This window comes from Syngnathus floridae, chromosome 8, assembly GCF_059516105.1.
Source record: "Syngnathus floridae isolate MCC-2025c chromosome 8, RoL_Sflo_1.0, whole genome shotgun sequence".
In the NCBI taxonomy this organism is placed as follows: domain Eukaryota; kingdom Metazoa; phylum Chordata; class Actinopteri; order Syngnathiformes; family Syngnathidae; genus Syngnathus; species Syngnathus floridae.
Window position 1 is genome coordinate 9,557,479 of NC_142420.1, and position 18,328 is coordinate 9,575,806.

General features: G+C 41.1%; 2 protein-coding genes and 1 long non-coding RNA gene across 8 annotated transcripts in view; 1 reads left to right on the forward strand and 2 right to left on the reverse strand.

Moving 5' to 3' along the window:
• Positions 1 to 219: 219 nt before the first annotated feature.
• Positions 220 to 5,589, reverse strand: LOC148394429 (uncharacterized). Its single transcript, XR_015859877.1, has 4 exons — positions 2,125 to 5,589; positions 1,506 to 1,708; positions 887 to 1,002; positions 220 to 758 (listed from the first exon to the last, which is right to left on the reverse strand). It is a non-coding gene; the product is annotated as an uncharacterized LOC148394429 (long non-coding RNA).
• A 760-nt stretch (positions 5,590 to 6,349) lies between these two features.
• On the forward strand, positions 6,350 to 9,916 carry myl1 (myosin, light chain 1, alkali; skeletal, fast). Its single transcript, XM_088382679.1, has 6 exons — positions 6,350 to 6,587; positions 7,638 to 7,665; positions 8,222 to 8,365; positions 8,584 to 8,757; positions 8,845 to 8,922; positions 9,391 to 9,916. Exons 1-6 carry the CDS (start codon positions 6,450 to 6,452, stop codon positions 9,417 to 9,419), a joined length of 591 nt encoding a protein of 196 aa, XP_088238805.1. The 5' UTR covers positions 6,350 to 6,449; the 3' UTR covers positions 9,420 to 9,916.
• A 52-nt stretch (positions 9,917 to 9,968) lies between these two features.
• The window catches only part of map2 (microtubule-associated protein 2), a 31,046-nt gene continuing 22,686 nt past the window's right edge, over positions 9,969 to 18,328 (reverse strand). For 4 of the 6 annotated variants that reach the window (XM_088382677.1, XM_088382675.1, XM_088382676.1 and 1 more), the window contains 10 exons: positions 18,087 to 18,314; positions 17,680 to 17,817; positions 17,113 to 17,174; positions 16,086 to 16,215; positions 15,960 to 16,016; positions 15,541 to 15,848; positions 12,755 to 12,847; positions 12,170 to 12,251; positions 11,694 to 11,806; positions 9,969 to 11,488 (listed from right to left, as the gene is read on the reverse strand). In XM_088382677.1, coding sequence (XP_088238803.1) covers positions 11,267 to 11,488; positions 11,694 to 11,806; positions 12,170 to 12,251; positions 12,755 to 12,847; positions 15,541 to 15,848; positions 15,960 to 16,016; positions 16,086 to 16,215; positions 17,113 to 17,174; positions 17,680 to 17,817; positions 18,087 to 18,314 — 1,433 coding nt within the window. In that variant the 3' untranslated portion in view covers positions 9,969 to 11,266. Of the gene's footprint in view, positions 11,489 to 11,693; positions 11,807 to 12,169; positions 12,252 to 12,754; positions 12,848 to 13,759; positions 13,853 to 14,813; positions 14,952 to 15,540; positions 15,849 to 15,959; positions 16,017 to 16,085; positions 16,216 to 17,112; positions 17,175 to 17,679; positions 17,818 to 18,086; positions 18,315 to 18,328 lie in introns of all 6 variants that reach the window. The other 2 variants (XM_088382678.1, XM_088382673.1) reach the window with 2 other exon arrangements.

Consider the following 18,328-nt stretch of genomic DNA (forward strand, 5'->3'; position numbering starts at 1 on the left):
TCCATGGCAATACCAGGTGGAACCCTGGAAATTCTCTTCATTATTCATGGGCTTGCTCCCCTGACCAGGGTTTATCTTCAAGCTCCAATGCCGACACCACCGAGCCCCCCCCCCCCCCCCCCCAACACACACATATGCACACGCCTACCCACACACACATTTAAAAACAAAGCCACAGGGTTATGTAGCTGTGAGAGTGGGATTTATGCTAATGCGAGCTCCCTGAACACACAAATCTTTAATCACACTCCAGTTCAATCACAGCATTCAATGGATGCCAAAAAAAAAAAAATGACACCAGTAAAGGAAAACATAAGTACCGGTAATAGTCTTAAGCATCATTTGCCTTATTCCCTGTAAACTGGCTTCAACACAACAAATTACATAAGAGGATGAAGACATAAACTTGGCATGATGATGTTTCATGAAAGTAAATTTGAATTTATATGAATCACACATATGCTTCAGGCTTCATCGTCCTATAATTTGCCTATATTGTAAAAATAATTCTCTTCAATGATAATGATACTGTGGACCAAGGGGGCCTCTGTGGGGCGTCCATCTGCCAGCAGCCCACTATAATGTGTCCATCTCAATCGCTTCTACCCCAAAGGCGATGCAGACTACAAGAAGCTGACACATGGAAGGCTGCCTGTACGACAACCAGACATCCATTATTAAACAGTAAGACTGAGAGAAGGAAATCCATGTTGGAATAAGTTCACAGTGGACTCTGAGAAGAATTCTTCATGTTGACGCTGGAAGGCAGAACAAAAGAAGATCTATTATAACCCCAACAAAAATAGAAAACCCAAACGTGTAGTATGATTCTAAATATTTGGTCAATTTTCAACCCTTAAAACACTTTACAGGTAATTTGTGTTACCTTTTTGTAATTCGCAGGGTGCTGCTCCATCTTTTGGAGTTGGTGCAGGAAGCACATGTCAATGTCAATGGCTGTCAACTGATGGATCAGATCTACACTCAAACCGCTACGAAGGGCTTTAAGGGGAGAAACATGAAACAGAAGCAGCGGGACATTTATAATTCATCATAATCAACTTCATCATTCATTCTCCTTCTTGCAAGGGCAGAAATCCAACACATTTCCTTCAATAGAATCTTAAAATTCATTGCTTGTTCAAGTAATGCTCCAAATAATACATGGTGGACTGGAGAATTGAAAAAAGTCATGATGTGCATCGTAATGTGACTTAATCATGTTTTATCCAATTTGACGCCATGGTTGAATTATTGAGGCTTAATCAAAGCTCATGTTGCAAATTGTGAGGTGTTTGTCCAAGCTTTTTTTTTCCAGAGGCAGTCGGGGCACAAATCCATCCACTGATGGATGGCACATCCTCAGGGTGTTCTGCATGCCAACATCGCCACCACCTGAATCCATTTGATTGATATCCGTATAGTATTTATAAATCACAACCGAAAGTTTATGATGTGTCATAAAGCCAAATACAGCAAGTGAGTGAATGACTGATATCCATCACCTCTTCAACACTCTTCATCGCACTGCCCGGTTCACTTGACATGCCTTGAAAGCGGTCCAGGTCCCAGTAGGGGGGGATCTTGGTGACGGTGTTGCCTAAACCGGGCTCAGAGCAGGCTGTGGTCTTTTTGGAAATATAATTCTTCACCTCAGGTAAAGGGATCCCAAGCGCTAACTTGGCAGCCAGAAATGCCAAAGGGGTATCTGTGACACATTAGACATCATGCAAGAGCAAAATAATCAATGAGGTCAATAATACATTTGTTTAGGACCAGAGGGGTTTAATCCTTAAAGGGGAAATCAAATCCACAATTTTTTTTTTGCAATATGTTTTGTATGGCCTAACTAGTCAAAACAGTGTTTTGAATAATGTTATGTTTGTTGAATATGAATTAAACAGTCTGCATATAGCATAGTTGAAGTTGTAATATCACCATTCACCACTAGATGTCAGACATGGCTTCGTTGTGCTTGCACCGGGTCTTATACTGCCACGTTTCACAACATTGTTGTCGCATCAAAATTCTGATTGTGGGCCTCATTATTACATGTTGTATAACAAATGTGAGAAGCGTCAAACGTAGTGATGTGTATTGGGAACACGGTAAATCTTTAAATACCTCAGTGGGGCTGCAATGAGCCTCTGGGTGGAAGTGAGCTGTGAAAACCGGTTTAGAGTTGTGCCTGGTGCGCTGCAAAACATCCAAATTTGATGTGAGTGCACAAAATCAAGTCAACAGTATTATACTCACCACCCCGTGGAGATATCGCCACTTCACTCCATATTTCATGAGCCGAGACGAGAGCTATGCTTATTCATGGAATGGAAAAAAAATTCATACGGAATGTTTTCTTGAAAGTCATTTACAATGAGTGAAACTAACCTCATTTGTACCGGCGTTGACATTGATGAAAAGCGGCTCTATCTATGCCGTAGCCATGATTCTGTGCAGTAATGAAGGCCCGAACTGTCATCGCATTCAATTTTAAGATCTGTGAGGAGCTATCAGATTTTTGGGGTTGTGATTAGATGCCCATCAAATTCGAGCTATCCAAGAATGGCGAACTGAGGAGAAAAGACAATGTCTTTAAGGGGGACATATTTGGGAATATTTGATTTTTGGTCTCTGGAATCTCTAATTATCCCCAGTTCTGACATTATATTAATTCACTCGTTTTTTTCCAGTTTAGCCGCAGGTTGTGTTTTGGACACTGGTCCTTTGCTGACATCCAGTGGTAATATTTATTGTTTACTCTGAGCAGTTTTGAAGGTATAATAACCACATGTGAAGTGGTCCCTCAAATTACCAACAACCAGGCAACATTACCTTTAATAGAATCATCATGTTATCATTTTTATGCTTTTATCATAATTATCTATTTGAAACTATATTTACACTCAAAAGTAAGAGCTTCAATTTCTGCAAATGAATATGTCACATGAAATTGCTCAACAATTCAGTCGAGGGGAAGATGAGAAGCCAGCGTAATATAGGATGGCGCAAACTGTGATTATATGTTCTGAATTCCTTCACTGATTGGCTGCCTCGTGCTCTAATGAGCTCAAGTGTCTCTCCTCTGTGAATGGTCCCCACATTGTCCGCTGTTTCAAGAGTGACTTTCAGATGGGGGATCGAGCTTAAGAGAGGCCCAAAATAGACCAACAGGGTCCCTCGCCTCTCTCTGATGGATTTCCAGGCCCAGTCGTGGCCAAAAAATGAGAGAAAAAAACATTTTGTTTTAAGGATCTTTTCAATACAAAATCAGATTTTTTTAAATTCTTAGTGTCACTTCTGATTTATGATCAATTACTCAAAAGTAGTAACAGTTGCACATACAGGAGCACTGCGAAGGATTTGGAGCCCTGTAAAAAAAAAAAAAAAAAAAATAGTTAGGACTTCAGCCCGGCTAATTAAAAATATCATCGTGGCCCTTAAAATCTTCATCACTTTTCTTGGCACCCCCAGTTGTAACGTTCTGAGATCTGAATTGGCAGTCGTTTATAGAATGAGATGTCACAAAAAACGTCACCAGCCCTCTTTTAGACACGGCATCATATCATGAGAACGACCTTCCCTTCCTCTATCATGCTGTCCCCAATAAAAAGGCCAATGAGAAGCTTTGTTTAGCCCGACCCCTGGCTAATTCCTGTCTGGCCTGTAGAGGGATATTGAGAGAGCGAGGTGGCTAAAGAGAGCATGTGGCAACAGCGAGTGCATCAGGCCCCTTAAGGAGTCATGCCCCCCCGCTCTTAGAAATCCCAAGAAACTTCACACCTCTCGCTAAGGCCTATAAATAGGGCCCATCTGTCCCCCAGGCTCAGTTACAGCCTCGTTCCTGTGTGGAATGGTTGGAGGGTGGTAAAGGAAGCACGCAGTGTTTGGAAAAGCAACTATGAGTGATGAAGTAGGGGAATAACTTTGATCCAAAACTTTTTTTATTCCAGTCTGCATACATGTCGACATATAGTCGATTTAAAAAAAAGTCTACACAGCCTTGCCAGGTTTGTGTGATTTGGAAAAAATGAGACAAAGATAAATAATTTCACAATTTTGCCAAGAATGAATGTGAACTTTTACCTAAACAACTTAATTGAAGTGTTGACGAAGAGGGTGTGTGCACTAATGCAAACACATTATTTCTGTTGTTTCTTTTTACTGCTCAATTTATAATGCAGTAATGGTGAAAAAAATATTTTGAAATTATATAACCTTGTCTCATTTTTTGGGAGCACCAAAGTTTAGCATTCAAACACGGGTGTGTAGACTTTTTCTATCCACTTTTTGAAGCATATTTAGTTGCAAAGGCAATGTGATTTCCTTCCTGTACTGCAACTTGTCAACACCTAACCTCCCTTCAGACGGCAAAGCATCTGCCATCTTTGAAGTCTTACGCCACATCGCACTCATGCTCGGATTTTCCAGCGGCTCAAGTTCTTCACATTTCATTAAGCACCAGGACGTCACGGTTGGCAAAGAAGCGTGTCTCCTAATCTCTGTCCTTTTCTGTTTGCCCTTCACAGTATAGACCCAGCCCATGATTTCATGCTTGCTGAGTTTTAGTGTTACTACAGACAGAGTTCACATCAGGATGCGTCTGAGAGATATTCGGGGGGGGGGGGCTTAGGGTTAGGGATCACTGACTACATAGTCCATCAAATATCTTGTTGTCCATTCAGGATAAAAGAGTGAGGTTGTAAACTTGGATTCAACTTAGTTTACAAAGAAATTATAAATCTATGTGTCTTGCTCAAAGTCATCCAGGATATAAAAAAAAAAAAAACAGGTACCAAGTGGTCACAAAAAGGGAAGATGGATGGATATAATTTTTTCCAGCATCCAGTTCAAAGTAGATAAACAATTATGATCACATTTGGCAGCTGACTGCTTAAAATGGCTATGAATGTGTCAATAAACAGATTAGAAATGTCATAATTTTATAGCGATAATAGCAGCCAACATAGTTATGCTGTAAAAAAAATAATCTGACTCATTTCCATTTTTTTGATAGAGGTATACCGGCGGCTTGAATCCTTGAAATAAATGTTAAGATGGTATGTGTCACAACATTTACAGAACCCCCACACTCGACTATCTGACGTCTCATATGGCCTCCCCCAAGGAGCTGCACCCTGTTTACAAATAAGTAAAGCGTTACATGTTCAGTCGGAGGTGAAAATTACACACTCTTGGCTAATGGTTCTTCGGAATGACTCGGTAACATTAAACCAAAAAAATTTAGAAACTTGGTTATAGCAGGAGATTATTCCACTCAGGAAATTGGAAGTGAGAAGAATAGGATACATTAAATGGAAAATTCAAGTCATGTTTTTGATAGGCCCATGTTGAATAAGCCCACTTAAGTGGACCAGTGATTCCATTGGGATTCCATAGTGGAGCTTAGACTGGGCTGAAGCACAGGTGCAAGGACTGGGGGGCCCACGGTTTCTATTGGGGGAGGGGGTGAAGGGACATTGAATCTGAGAAGGTGCAGCTTGGTGCCAACGGGTGAGCCTAGTTGACAGCTGAGGGACTGAGGCTTTCTCTGGCTTGCCCCAGTTGAGATGGGGTCAGAAAAAGCAAGCGTGTGTGTGTGTGTGTGGTGGTGGTGGTGGTGGTGGTGGGGGGGGGGGGGGGGTTGTCAAGGGGGGACAGGTTTGCACCGTTGGCACTGAGACAGATATAGAGAAGAATTAAGGAAGGCAGAATTTACACCGTTAGCCTTGTCGGGGTAACTGGCATTGGCAGCTGAAAGCACCCTCGTGGATTGTACGTCACTTCCTCGCTGGAGGTGGCCAGGAATTGAACGCAGTTGTGCCCTTACACACATTCTCAATGACCAGAAATATACATTTGGTTCATTTTGGAGCAGATAGAATCAAGCATCAGTATTTTGTCATCAAATTTGCTAGTTTTACCACAGTCTTGCATAATACACTATATGCAGTATGTACAGTATGCATTGTGGATTAGCTGCACATTTTGTGATTGAATTAAAATTATTTATTTGCAAATTTTAGTCACTCACAGTAGGTTGTAATAACTAAAAAAACATCCATCGATCATCTTGTTTGTACATTCTGCATGTCTTTGTAAATTATAATAGTTTTTTTTATCATTTTAAGTATATATTAACACCTATGATATAATTTTTCATTTTTTTTAAGCTTCGTGACGTATTTTAAATGAGTTTTAGCCCTCAGCCCAATATGCCATGTTTAGAGAGAGGCCACACACATACACACACCCCTCCGAAGCACTATCCAATCCACACACAAGTTTAGCCTTGCGGGGGTCCAGGAGGAAAAATAGACTCATATATATACACCCAAAGGGCTTTGTATGCGCTTTGAGACTCCTCCACTTTGTTTTGCACACCTTGTGCTGTCACCCTTACCCGGGAGTGTTTGTCTTTGAAGGAGCACGGTCGTTTGACTTTGACTAAAATGGCACCCAAGAAGGACCCAAAGGCTCCCGTCAAGAAGGCTGAACCTGCAGTAGCGGCACCTTTACCTGCAGCTGCAGCTGCACCCGCACCTGCAGCTGCTGCCAAAACCCCTGCTGTGGACCTGTCCGCCGTCAAGGTACGGACTTAATAGCATTTTTATATTTGTATTATCCTATGGGAAAGGAACAAGTTATAATGGACATTTAAACATAAATTGCTAGAGTAGATAACGGAAACTATATCTATCTATCTATCTATCTATCTATCTATCTATCTATCTATCTATCTATCTATCTATCTATCTATCTATCTATCTATCTATCTATCTATCTATCTATCTATCTATCTATCTATCTATCTATCTATATATATATATATATATATATATATATATACACATATTTTTTTAGATATATTATTCGCTCTCGTACATGCATATATACATATACATATATACATATGCATACATACAAGCATGCATACATACATATGTACACATACATACATACATACAGACAGACACGTATTTTTCTAGAAATCAAAACATTTTCTACCATACTCCAAAATTCAATGTAGTGTTTACTAAGGAGTTGTGTAGCAGCTTACATCGACGTGGCCCATTTGGAACCCCATTTATTAAATGTAGGTGTGAATGTGTGTGTAAATAGTTGTGTGTGTCTATATGTGGCCTGGGTTTGACTGGCAATCAATCCTTTTGCGCGCAGCAATCTGAACAGGATGAGCAGTACAAAAATGGGGGGTGTCGCTTTGGAAAATGACTAGATGAACGGATGGACAGGTTTATAGTGTTTCCTGTAAACTGATGCAAGTTTGTAATGGATGCTTGCGGAGCATTGCATTAGATTTCTCAGAACCACGGCTAGCTCATGGCCGATGTCCTTGACCCCGCCCCCTGTCCCTCAAGTGGTGTGATGGCACTGCTGGAAGACACCAAATGAGGGCATCTTAATGTTGCTAAAGATGGACCCCCGCATATCGGGTACCACCATGTGACGCTAAATTTGTCCAAGAGGCAAATTTAATCCCAGTTCAGACATGATTTATTAGTCCAGATTAAGAGAAAGTCCTTGTTAGGGCGGTCTTGGGTTTTTGATGTAAATCTTCTTGAGATGTCTATTTTGGTAGCAAATGCCAACTCACATTGTTACTTTTTACTCACCTCCAGATTGAATTCAACGCAGACCAACTCGAAGGTATGAACCTTGTTTTTCCATTTCCACACTGAAGAAACTGAAAAGAATTAAATAAACAAACATGCAAATTTAGTCAATTCTTCAGTGGACTGTTTGATGGCTGGACATCTCACTGGAGTCAGCACACACGTATCACACGCAGGCCTTGCCTTTAAAGGAGGAGGGGGGGGCTCATATTCTCAGCTATCAATTCCAAGGTGGTCTTTTAAAAGAGCCCATAGCCTTGCTTAGAGCGAGTGAGACATCTGAAATAGAAATAGTTTGAAGGGTGACTGAGCTCTACAGGACTGTATCCATTCATCCAATAATATCACAACCTATAGAGTCCCCCCCCCCCCTTGAGGCACTGCCTTCACTAGCCATCATGCAGTCACAGCTACTCTCTATTGTGTTCAAAATTGGAAAGTTGCATCCATATTAAATCAGCATTCCTCGTAAGGCGACGCACAAACTCATATTAATGTTTGTATAATGTTAGCGTGCAAAGGTTAATCAATCCATTGGAATTAATTGAAATGTACAGTACTAACGCATGTTGGTTGAACCCCCCCCCCAGACTACAAGGAGGCCTTCGGTCTGTTCGACAGGGTGGGTGACAACAAGGTGGCCTATGGCCAGATCGCAGACATCATGCGCGCTCTGGGACAGAACCCCACCAACAAGGATGTGAACAAACTGCTGGGAAACCCCTCCGCTGAGGGTAAGATTCTTATTTGCTTGCTATTCCGCAAGAAAACAAAACATCAATCTGAACCAAATATTGACTTTTGGTTATATTCAGATCAGACTTGTAAAATAAAATGCTTTGTGTGCAATCATTCCCATTAAAACTACCATTTGATGAGATTCTGTAGGACTATGGTAATATCAGAAAAAAAAATGGAATTACCTTATATGACTTGCCGTTTTTGTACACAGACTTGGCCAACAAGAGAGTTACGTTTGAAGGTTTCCTGCCCATGCTTCAGACCATCATCAACAGCCCGAACAAGGCCGGCTTCGAGGACTACGTTGAGGGTCTGCGCGTGTTCGACAAGGAGGGTAACGGCACGGTGATGGGTGCTGAGCTGCGTATCGTTCTGTCAACACTGGGTAAGCCAGACGCTGACCCCCCGTGGCTGCAAACAAAACTGTTTATTGGGCCTTGTTGATGTTTGTTGCCTTTTAATCTCCTTTTAGGAGAGAAGATGAATGAGACTGAGATCGACGCCCTCATGGCGGGTCAGGAGGACGAGAACGGCTGCATCAACTACGAGGGTGAGACACATGCTGGCGATGCAGAGCAGTTATTCTCAAAATGTGGTACACAGGCACCTCTACTGGTGGGCAAATGAATTACTCCCAATACAAGTCAGTTATATTTCATCCGTGAATCTTCATATTATTGTTGTTATTATTAATATTAATAAATAATTAAAAAATTAAAAAAAATGTTTTCTATTATATTATCAATATCAATATTTATATCGTCAATATCCATTTTTTATAATAATATTAATATTATGAAAACTTTTGCATCTCTAATTAAATAATTTGGCAAAAAGGTTTTCCCCAAGGTCTGTTGAGAATACTGCATTTTAATATTAACCCCCCATAATTTTACATAATATTGTGGCCATTGCTTAGTAAAATAATGTCTTCAAATCCAAGCCTGCATTGAACACTGACTTATTTGAATTCTTCTCTTGTGTCCTCCCTATGTCCTGCCCTGATCGTCACATGCAGCCTTTGTCAAGCACATCATGTCAGTGTAAGGACGTCACCATCCGACCCCTCCCCTCCCCACCCAATTCCACCACGGTGGTGGTGAGCATCGAGTATGTGCAGACCCCATGGTGTCGAGACATTGACTCGCTGCTTTCTGCACCACCTGATGAAGCAGGGCAAACAAAGGACTATGAGATGCCATTTCTAAATCCTTCTATTGTTTTGTTCCACACATTTTTTCCCCTCTCGTCTCCAACTGGTGCTTTTTAGGCCTCTTCGGTTCCAGACGTGCTCCTAAATTTTCATCTCCCAAAATTCCTCCGCCTGATTGGGGATGCCCCTAGTTTTCTCAGTCCAGGAGGGGGTGGTGGGAAATTGAAGACCCCTCCTCCCCTCTTTGTAACTCATTGGCCAGCAGTCTTGAGTGACTGTTTCGGCACAGGACTGGCTACCGAGGTCGATTCCCTCCTCATCTTCCCCCGACCCTGAGTCTTAACTTATTGTACTCTCCTCTGCCATTTCACAATAAACTTTTCACAAGTTCCCCATTTTATTGCTGCATCTCCCACACTCAAAAGAAGGAGTACGATCTCAAGTACATTTTTTTTCTTATCTCATTTATTTTAATGAATTACCTTAATTGGAGTCATATCAGCGGCAGCGGGAAAAAAAAATAAATCGCATACATCTACTTGACCGTTTAAATACATTACATTTGCTGCGGGGTGGGGGCGAGAGGGGGATTACAGAGATGGGCAATGCTGAAAAAACACAGAAGCAAACAAACAGGTCAGGATAAAACACACTTCCTCCAAAAAACAAACAAGATCACTCCAACAACTTTTTTCTCAATGGATGAATCTACTTTTGCTTTTTTGATGATTCATCTTTAAAACTTTTTCAAAAGATTTGCACATACTGCAACAAAACAGCCAAACACGTTGGTTGTAAAACATCTCGAGATCTGCACCAAATGCACACACAAACGGAATCCATAAACGCCATGTCACAATCCGACTTTCATCCGCACTCCTTTAAAGCGGAGACGCTTCAAAATCTGTATTTGCCCATGTCTTTGCGTTGCTCAGCAACACAACAACAGCGCTGCCCGACACCAAGAAAAACACCGTAAAGAACTAAGAACTACAAAACGTGATCTTATTCATTTCTTAGCCAATGATTGAGAAAATGACTTACTAAAATGCCTTTTCAAATTACAAAATAGCCTCTTTGTTGATTTTTTTTTGGGCGGGAGAATCAATTCATGTTGTTCATACATGACTGAACTTTTGCAATCACACAGGAAATTTTATTGATGGTCATCCTTGGAAATGCTTTAAAGGACATGTAGATGGGTAAGAACCTGTATTCTTATACTCGTTTCTATATATATATATTGGTATTTGTTTGGACATATATATATATATATATTTATTAGGAGGAAAAGAATAACGAGCAGTAAGGGTACTGGGCTTATTAAGGAGTCTGCCGTCCATGCACGTTAGCAAGAACAACACGTGCAGCGTGATGTGCGGGCCACATTACTTCCACGTACAGAATATGGCCACAAGTAAATAAAAGCTAATCGCTTTTTTTAAAATGTAGACCCGAGATCAATAAGGCCGATATGAGGCGCTTCCTGATCCCCCATTTGTATGTACAGGTAATCCCATTTAGCACTACAGGTGAACTATTCTATGCAACATCATTCAAAAGGAGAGGGGGGAAAACAGACAGATAAAGAGAAGCAAAAGTTTAGGAGTCCCTCCTGGTGGGTCTTTGAGATGTGAAGCAAAGTTGTGATCACCCTGAGTGGGCCCCAAGGCGGCGGCAAGTGGGTGAGTGGTAGGTGAAGAGCTGACAGATTCAGGGTAAGAGCATCCGCGATGCATGTTCACAAACCCTGCTTGGCCAGAGCGGCGGTGACGTCCTCGGCTAAGGTGGCTAACTGCGGCGAATCCAACATGTTGAGGCTGCCGGACGATGAAAGGTGGCTGTCCCGGTGGCGCTGGGGCGACATGGAACGGGACCGGCCCGGCGACCGGACGATGATGTCGGCCCCGTGGTCCACTCGAGCCTTCGCGTGGTCACGGAATGTCAACTTGTGGCTCTCAATCTAGCAAGAAAGAAGAGACTGGGTATTTTGATATGATATATTTTATATATTAAATATGATATATATATATACGTATATATATATTTTTTTTTTCCCCTTCAATCATTCTTAAAGGTCATCAAATGAATCTACACAAGCTGATAAAATGTTTTTCAGGCTGACCCAGGGTCAAATGCATTTTTTTTTAATATATATATTTACTTACTGTGACACGACCTCCTCCTGGAGTATGGTGAGCATTATCTAAGGATCCCACCTTGGCTTGGGCTTTGTCTTTAAAGTCCAACTTTACACTCTCAATACGAACGTTACCGCCACCTGAGCAGCAATAACACATTTTACAAATGGGCACATTCAGAACAATGGATAACACCAGCAGATGGAGCTGCAGCACCCAAAGCTATCCTCGTAGAAAGAGAAAAAAAATGCTTTTAGCTTCATTTTAGGCTGTCTGGGAAAATTGGTCTGCGTAATATCCTGCAAATAATCACTGCAGTTTCCTCTGAGTGACTGCAAAAACTAATGAGTAAAAGGCCCATGAATGAAACATCAGGTGAGGAACCAGACTCATTATTTTCCGTTATGAGATTTCCACCATGACACAAATATTAAGTTTACAGACTCAGACATAGCCAAATGATTCTTGGAATTTTTATGTCGTGTCTGTCGAATGTGTGTTACCGGGGCGATGGTGAATGTTGTCTAATGAGCCACACTTTGAGGTCACGTGACTCAGGTCAATCTTCTTGTTCTGTATCTGTATCTGCAAAGGAGAGCAATTGAAACAGGTTGTCAGGTTAGAGGGCTTGCTGATGTGGAAATTAAAAAAATAATACATTTTAAAAAAACATTCTGTCGGATCTATCGGCAATTACTATTTTTTAAATAAAGTTTTTTTATTATCATTTTATATCATTTAATATTTTTATTTTTTTTAAATGTATTATTATGCAAAAGAAGGAGGCAAAAAAGACAATACCAAGACATGACACATGTCCCAAGTGTTCTTAACCCACTCCGTACTTAATTTTGCTTCGAATACTCAAAAGCTTTGGCAGCTGTTACCATGGTAACCCACTGCTGCCATGAGCAACTGAAGGAAAGCTTGGCAAAATGGCAGTTTTGAAGCAATTCAGCAAAGATGAAAATCGAGCTTTGATTTGCGGACAAGCCAGCATCACCCGGGTTGGCACAGCCAAACACAACACAAGGACACAAAAGTGACACAAACACTCAGACGATGACTTTTTGCTGCACAAGACTCACATTGCCACCTCCTGCTGAGTAGCCCCTCCTGTCCAAGGACCCACACCTAGACTGAACATGGCTATAGTCCAGCTTAACGCTGGGGATGTGGACCTGCAGAATGGAGGTGCGTAATGAGCTGGGAATGGGCTTCAGCAAGCTTTCTGAAATCTGCATTCTTCAAAAGCCTCATGAATATATGCACAGGAGTCAGTCAGTCAATTATGCACTCATAAATAGGTTTGAGCCCACTCGAGAAATCATGGTGTCACGATGAACCATGTTGGAAGCTCTGGATTTAGTACAGAGGTGTCCAAACTGTAATTTTCCCAGTACAAATAATAATAATAATAGTAGTAGAATTAATTTTAAATGAATATGTTTTAAGGACAGTTTTTTTCTTACTATATTGAAAAACAATCTGTGTTAATTAAAGTTAAAGTCTTAGCTTGCACATGTAAAATGACACAAGCACACACACACGGACAAAAGCTGAAACTATTCATTTAACTAGCAAGGATGCTAATATCTCAGCATTGTCTAAAGACTATTGAAGCTGCAAAAGAGAAAAAGCGGGAATGAAATGCAGACAGAAGTGTTGGTGTAGCAACAAATACATTTCAGCCAGCGCGGGGAAAAGCAGTGCAGCCACACTGACAGAAAATAACACAGTACAAATTAGAATACATATTGCAATTTAGTCATTTGGCATGGACAGCGTAGAATTGAACCAGCCGAACATCTCACAAAATAATCTAATATGTCTAACACCCCAAAACCGAGGTCACAAGATTCAGTGTCTTCCAGTTGGAGGTCATACACAGACTTCAACATTGATGACGTTATCCACGACAGCATACAAATGATGACAATAGTGATAAAACATTAGGGTCATACATGTCACCTTTAAGCTAGTCGGGAATTTTACACAGTGGAAAATATCCAGCTGGAACCTACAAGGGGAAACTTGTCGGCTCCAGGGAAGGACGACAAGGTGAGGGTGTTTAAACATTAAGGACTACATACATTGCCTCCACTGAGAGGTTGCTTCAGATTATCCTTGGAGCTGCATTTTGATTGTATGTACCTGAAGTCCAGCTTCTTGTTTAGAATATGATTCTAAAGAAAAACAAAAAGGATGACATGGGGATGAAAATGCTTCTTTCTAGCCGGCCACTACCATTGTCCCGAGAACGAAATTTGAATATCCAAGGCTTGTTCAGAGTCAAACAATCCAGACTGAAAATTTTTATGCCACTTCATGATTTTGCTCATTTATTGCTGTTTGCGTTTTCCTCCTACATCATACTGACGCCTCATTCTTTTATATCACCTCAGGACATGAGCAGCCTTTGAGTTGATGTGCATATTTTTAACTACGCATTTTGAGACTGCCAAGAAAAATATAACCGCTAATTAAAAGCTGCCTTGTTGTTGTCTCAAAGAGCTTGCTTTAATTACTGTGGTCTATCACTGTGCATTTCATGTTTAGGCAGTGACCTGGTTTTATGGATAGTATCGGGTTTTAGCAAGTATAATTACAATGTTTAGGCGCTGAAAAAGTCATTAATTGTCACACCGCGATGTAATGAGATCCAGAATGAGGGTTGAATGGAAAATTCTAGGCAGTATAAAGAATTTAATACAAAATGGCGTCATTTAAAAGTGGTTATAATTGTGGTTAGAATTTGCAGTGGCTTGGAAATTTTTTGTCCAAATCACATTACATAAATAAATTATAAAAGATAAACAAAAATCTATTTTAAACAGTTCTTTTAGTCAGGAAAAGGTTTGGAAAAATTATAGATAAATTATTAAGTTTAAATTATAGTTAAATTACTAGATATAAATAATGATAATATCAAAAACATCTCTCTGCAGTTCTACACCACCGCAGACTACAATCACTTTAATACCAAGGACTTTGCATTCAGCCCTCATTAAAATAGCCTCATCAAAATGCAAATTTTATCACTTAAAATTGATTAGTTAGCTCTACATTCATTGAGCTGAAATAACATTGAGCGATCCAATAGGGTTTGCGTGCTATTCATTTCTAATGTACGGTGCTGCGGTGTACCAGCAGGCCTTGGGTCCAGGTCATACTGTGAGCCGCTGACAGACATAACGTCAAGGAGATGACACGTAGCACCGAGTTCCAGATCCAAGACGAAGCCTTGTGTTTGGCTTCGACTGCCATTATTTGCTCCTTGTGCTTCTATGGTGACAAATTAGGTCGCAGGTCAGTGGCCAGGTGAGGGACTCTGGGGACTGCAGGGCGCTCTCTTTAGGAACTACAAGGTCAAGGTTGGGATGATGACGGTGGCAAGACTCTTAAATTACGCAAGGGACTGCCTCACCACACACACAAGCCACGCTATTGAGACTACTGCCGTCTCGAGGTGAAACAAGCTTTGTACAACAGTATCCTCTATTTATAATTGTGTCAAACTGACAGATTTGCATTCGGCATTTGACTTACACTTAAAGCTGAGCTGACATTTTTCGAGGCTGGCTGCGCAAAAAGTAGCACATAATGAAGAAAAGTCATCAACACAAGCCATTGCTCTTAATCAGGTCAGCAAGGAAGATTTTGTTCATGACTGCGGAAAGAGTGTTCATTGAGCCCGCCGTTCTTCAAACAACCACTGGGATTATAAAAAATGTCAAAATTGTGCTTGTGAATGGGGAATGAAAATGCTGACATTCACTATTGATGAAAGGTGACCATGTCAAAGATGAGTGAACTAAAATAGATCCTACGACCCAAAAGAAACACACAGTAGTTAGCTAAAATTGGGGCTTACCTGTCCGCCTTTGGGCTGGTACTTGATATTATCTATGGAGCCGACCTTGGAGCGAACTTTCTTGAAGTCAGGTAGCGGTTGGTTAAGGACTCTCAGCTGCTTGGGAGTGGTGGCGGGGGATTTGGGCGGGGTGCGCGCCACAGCCACCTTCCTCTCATGGGACATCAAGCTAAGGGAGCGTGGAGTTCCCGGCGTTCTTGAGGATGATGAGCAGCTGGGAGGGGTCCCAGGGGTCATGGCACTGGAGCCGGGGGTACGCGGCGTTGAGTGGCCACTACGGGCTGAACGGGAGCGTAACGGCTCCGAGACTGTGGGGAAAAAAACAAGGATAAACCCTAAATGTGCAGTAAAGGGTGGGGTACCACCATAGAATTTTTCTGGGTTATGAAAGCCATGAAATGAAATTGAATTTACTCCACCTGTCATACTAGGAGCTCGACCCGTCCTTTGTTCTGCCCTCATCGCAGCACGGCAGGCTGATAGGGGTCACGGGACAAATGTCAGAGTTTGTTCAAGGCGGCTTTTGTGGTCCGGCGGCAGCTTACTTGTGGGTCTGCGGGGAGCTGTTGAACCAGAACTAGTAATGGAAGTTGAGCTGTCCTCATGGTCATGGTATACACGGCGATTCAGAGACGAAGCTTGCCGCGGCATAGAAGGACTTTGCGATCTACCATCCTATCAAATAAAACAAAAAATATTTTCATGGCCAGTAATACTTTAGGTAACTGGTTTTCAAAATATGAACACATATTTTTCCTTCTGTATCCTTGCAGCGTCTGCCACATTGCCTTACATATCTATAAAAGTTGTAAATATTGACTGTGGGGATGGAAGAGGTCCATCTAATGATGTAATCATTGTGGGCATGAAGGTGTGTTTTTTTGCAAAATGCTGAAGATGCATGAATCATCTAGTGTTTCTCGATTTGATTCATGGAGCTCTTTGAGGAGGGATGAATAATCAAAAATAGCTCAAACATATAAATCTGAACAACCAGCTGCTTTGTGACTAATAGCAGATAAGGACATGAAGACTATAAACAAAAAAAAGAAAACACAAATTTGTGTTCAAATTAATACTTCATTATCATTCTTCAGTGACAGTTATGATATGCATAAATGCCATTATTCTGAGTCAATAACTGTCATTAGAATGTCGGAGGAGAGAGACAATCGCAAGATAAATGTCACCAGATGATTTAGCACCTACACTGTGACTTTAAACACTCCTGCGAAAAAACCCATTAACTCAAAAGTCAACAAAGTCATGGTAAAAAAATAAAGAAGCATTGGAGCAAACATGCAATTATGTGATAATTATGCAAGGAGAAAACCTTTCAGCTTTCGCTTCAAAGAAATATAAAATATTCTCCAGCATAATTGGTTTTCTATTTGACACATGAGTCAAGAGACAAAAATGATCAAGGTACTGAGTTGCTATGGTAATAAGATGCCAAGCGCATTGAGGACAGTTGAGATTTTGAATCTAATAATCCACAGAAAACACAACCTGGATGTTTCTAAATGGTGCCAGAGGCCACTGATACTGTTGACGTTAATGGAATTTACTCACCAACGCTCTGTCGCAAGACCGCCTAGCAACGGTGAGAGGCTGACGACTGTCAGAAAGTGGCTCTAAAAGACAAAAGTACAGACTGTATGTTTCAAGACTTGAATAAAAAATAAATAAATCATGCAACAAGTGGGCAACATTAAACATAACTCATGTCTAAAAAGCAATCTGATTGGTATTTTCTGTACATGAAATACAAAGTATGGGTGAGAAGCATGCAGAGCATGAGACCATGACAAATATTTTAAAGAGTGGAGAGAAAGACAACAGCAAAGATGAAGATAGAAATGAAGCCAACTAGAAAGGTAACATGATTTTTTTTTTATTATGTCAAAAAAGTAAAAAACAGACATAAAGAAAATAATACAGAGAAAAATGCAAGTCAGCACAAGTGTCAGTTTTTCAAGAGTGACCTAATTAAATGAATTCCAAACATCGACATGTACAAATGAAGAGAAGATGGAAGACATTGGTGGACATGGAAGACATTGGTGGACATAGAAGACATTGGTGGACATGCTGGTGCAGAAAAGACCACACGCAGAAACAGAAAAAGCAAAGTATCACCTGTGGGTCTCCTTCTAGGACAGGAATGATGCTGGGTGGGACGGCCCTGGCGGACAACTTGTTTGGGTCCAATCCTCTTGGACGGGGACAGAGTCTGAGCCTCCATTTTTTTGGTAAACTCCGTTTGCTTTATCACAGCTATATCAATCGGCCGCAGGGAGACATCAATAAGTGAATGCCGAAGAATAAAAACAACAATCGTTTTTTTAACAATTCCTCCAGTTGAGTAAAATTGATCTGGACATTATCATTAAAAAACAAAACACGTCATGCAAGACAATATCCGATTGAAGAAAATCCAAGTTATGAATTGTTTTGAAAGAATCTAAAATCAGCCCTGACGCAAAACAGGAGTCACGAATCGCGTTGAGTTAATCGAATTAATCGAGACTGAAAAAGGAAAGAACCTTTTTTCTTCTCCCGAGGGATGCAAACCGGTTCCTTGCGCAGTGGCTTGCGTTCAGGAGTGGAGAGTCGGCCTTTAAACCGCCCCCCTTTAGTTTTGGGCTTGCCGGACTTTTCGTGCTTCTCTACTCTCGTCTGCTGCTTAGTTTGGAGCTCAGTGGAGTCTTTGACAGAGCTGGGCACCTTGGGCAAGGGTTGGATCTGCTCTGTAGCCATGCTCTTGTCATCATCTGCGAAGAAAAAA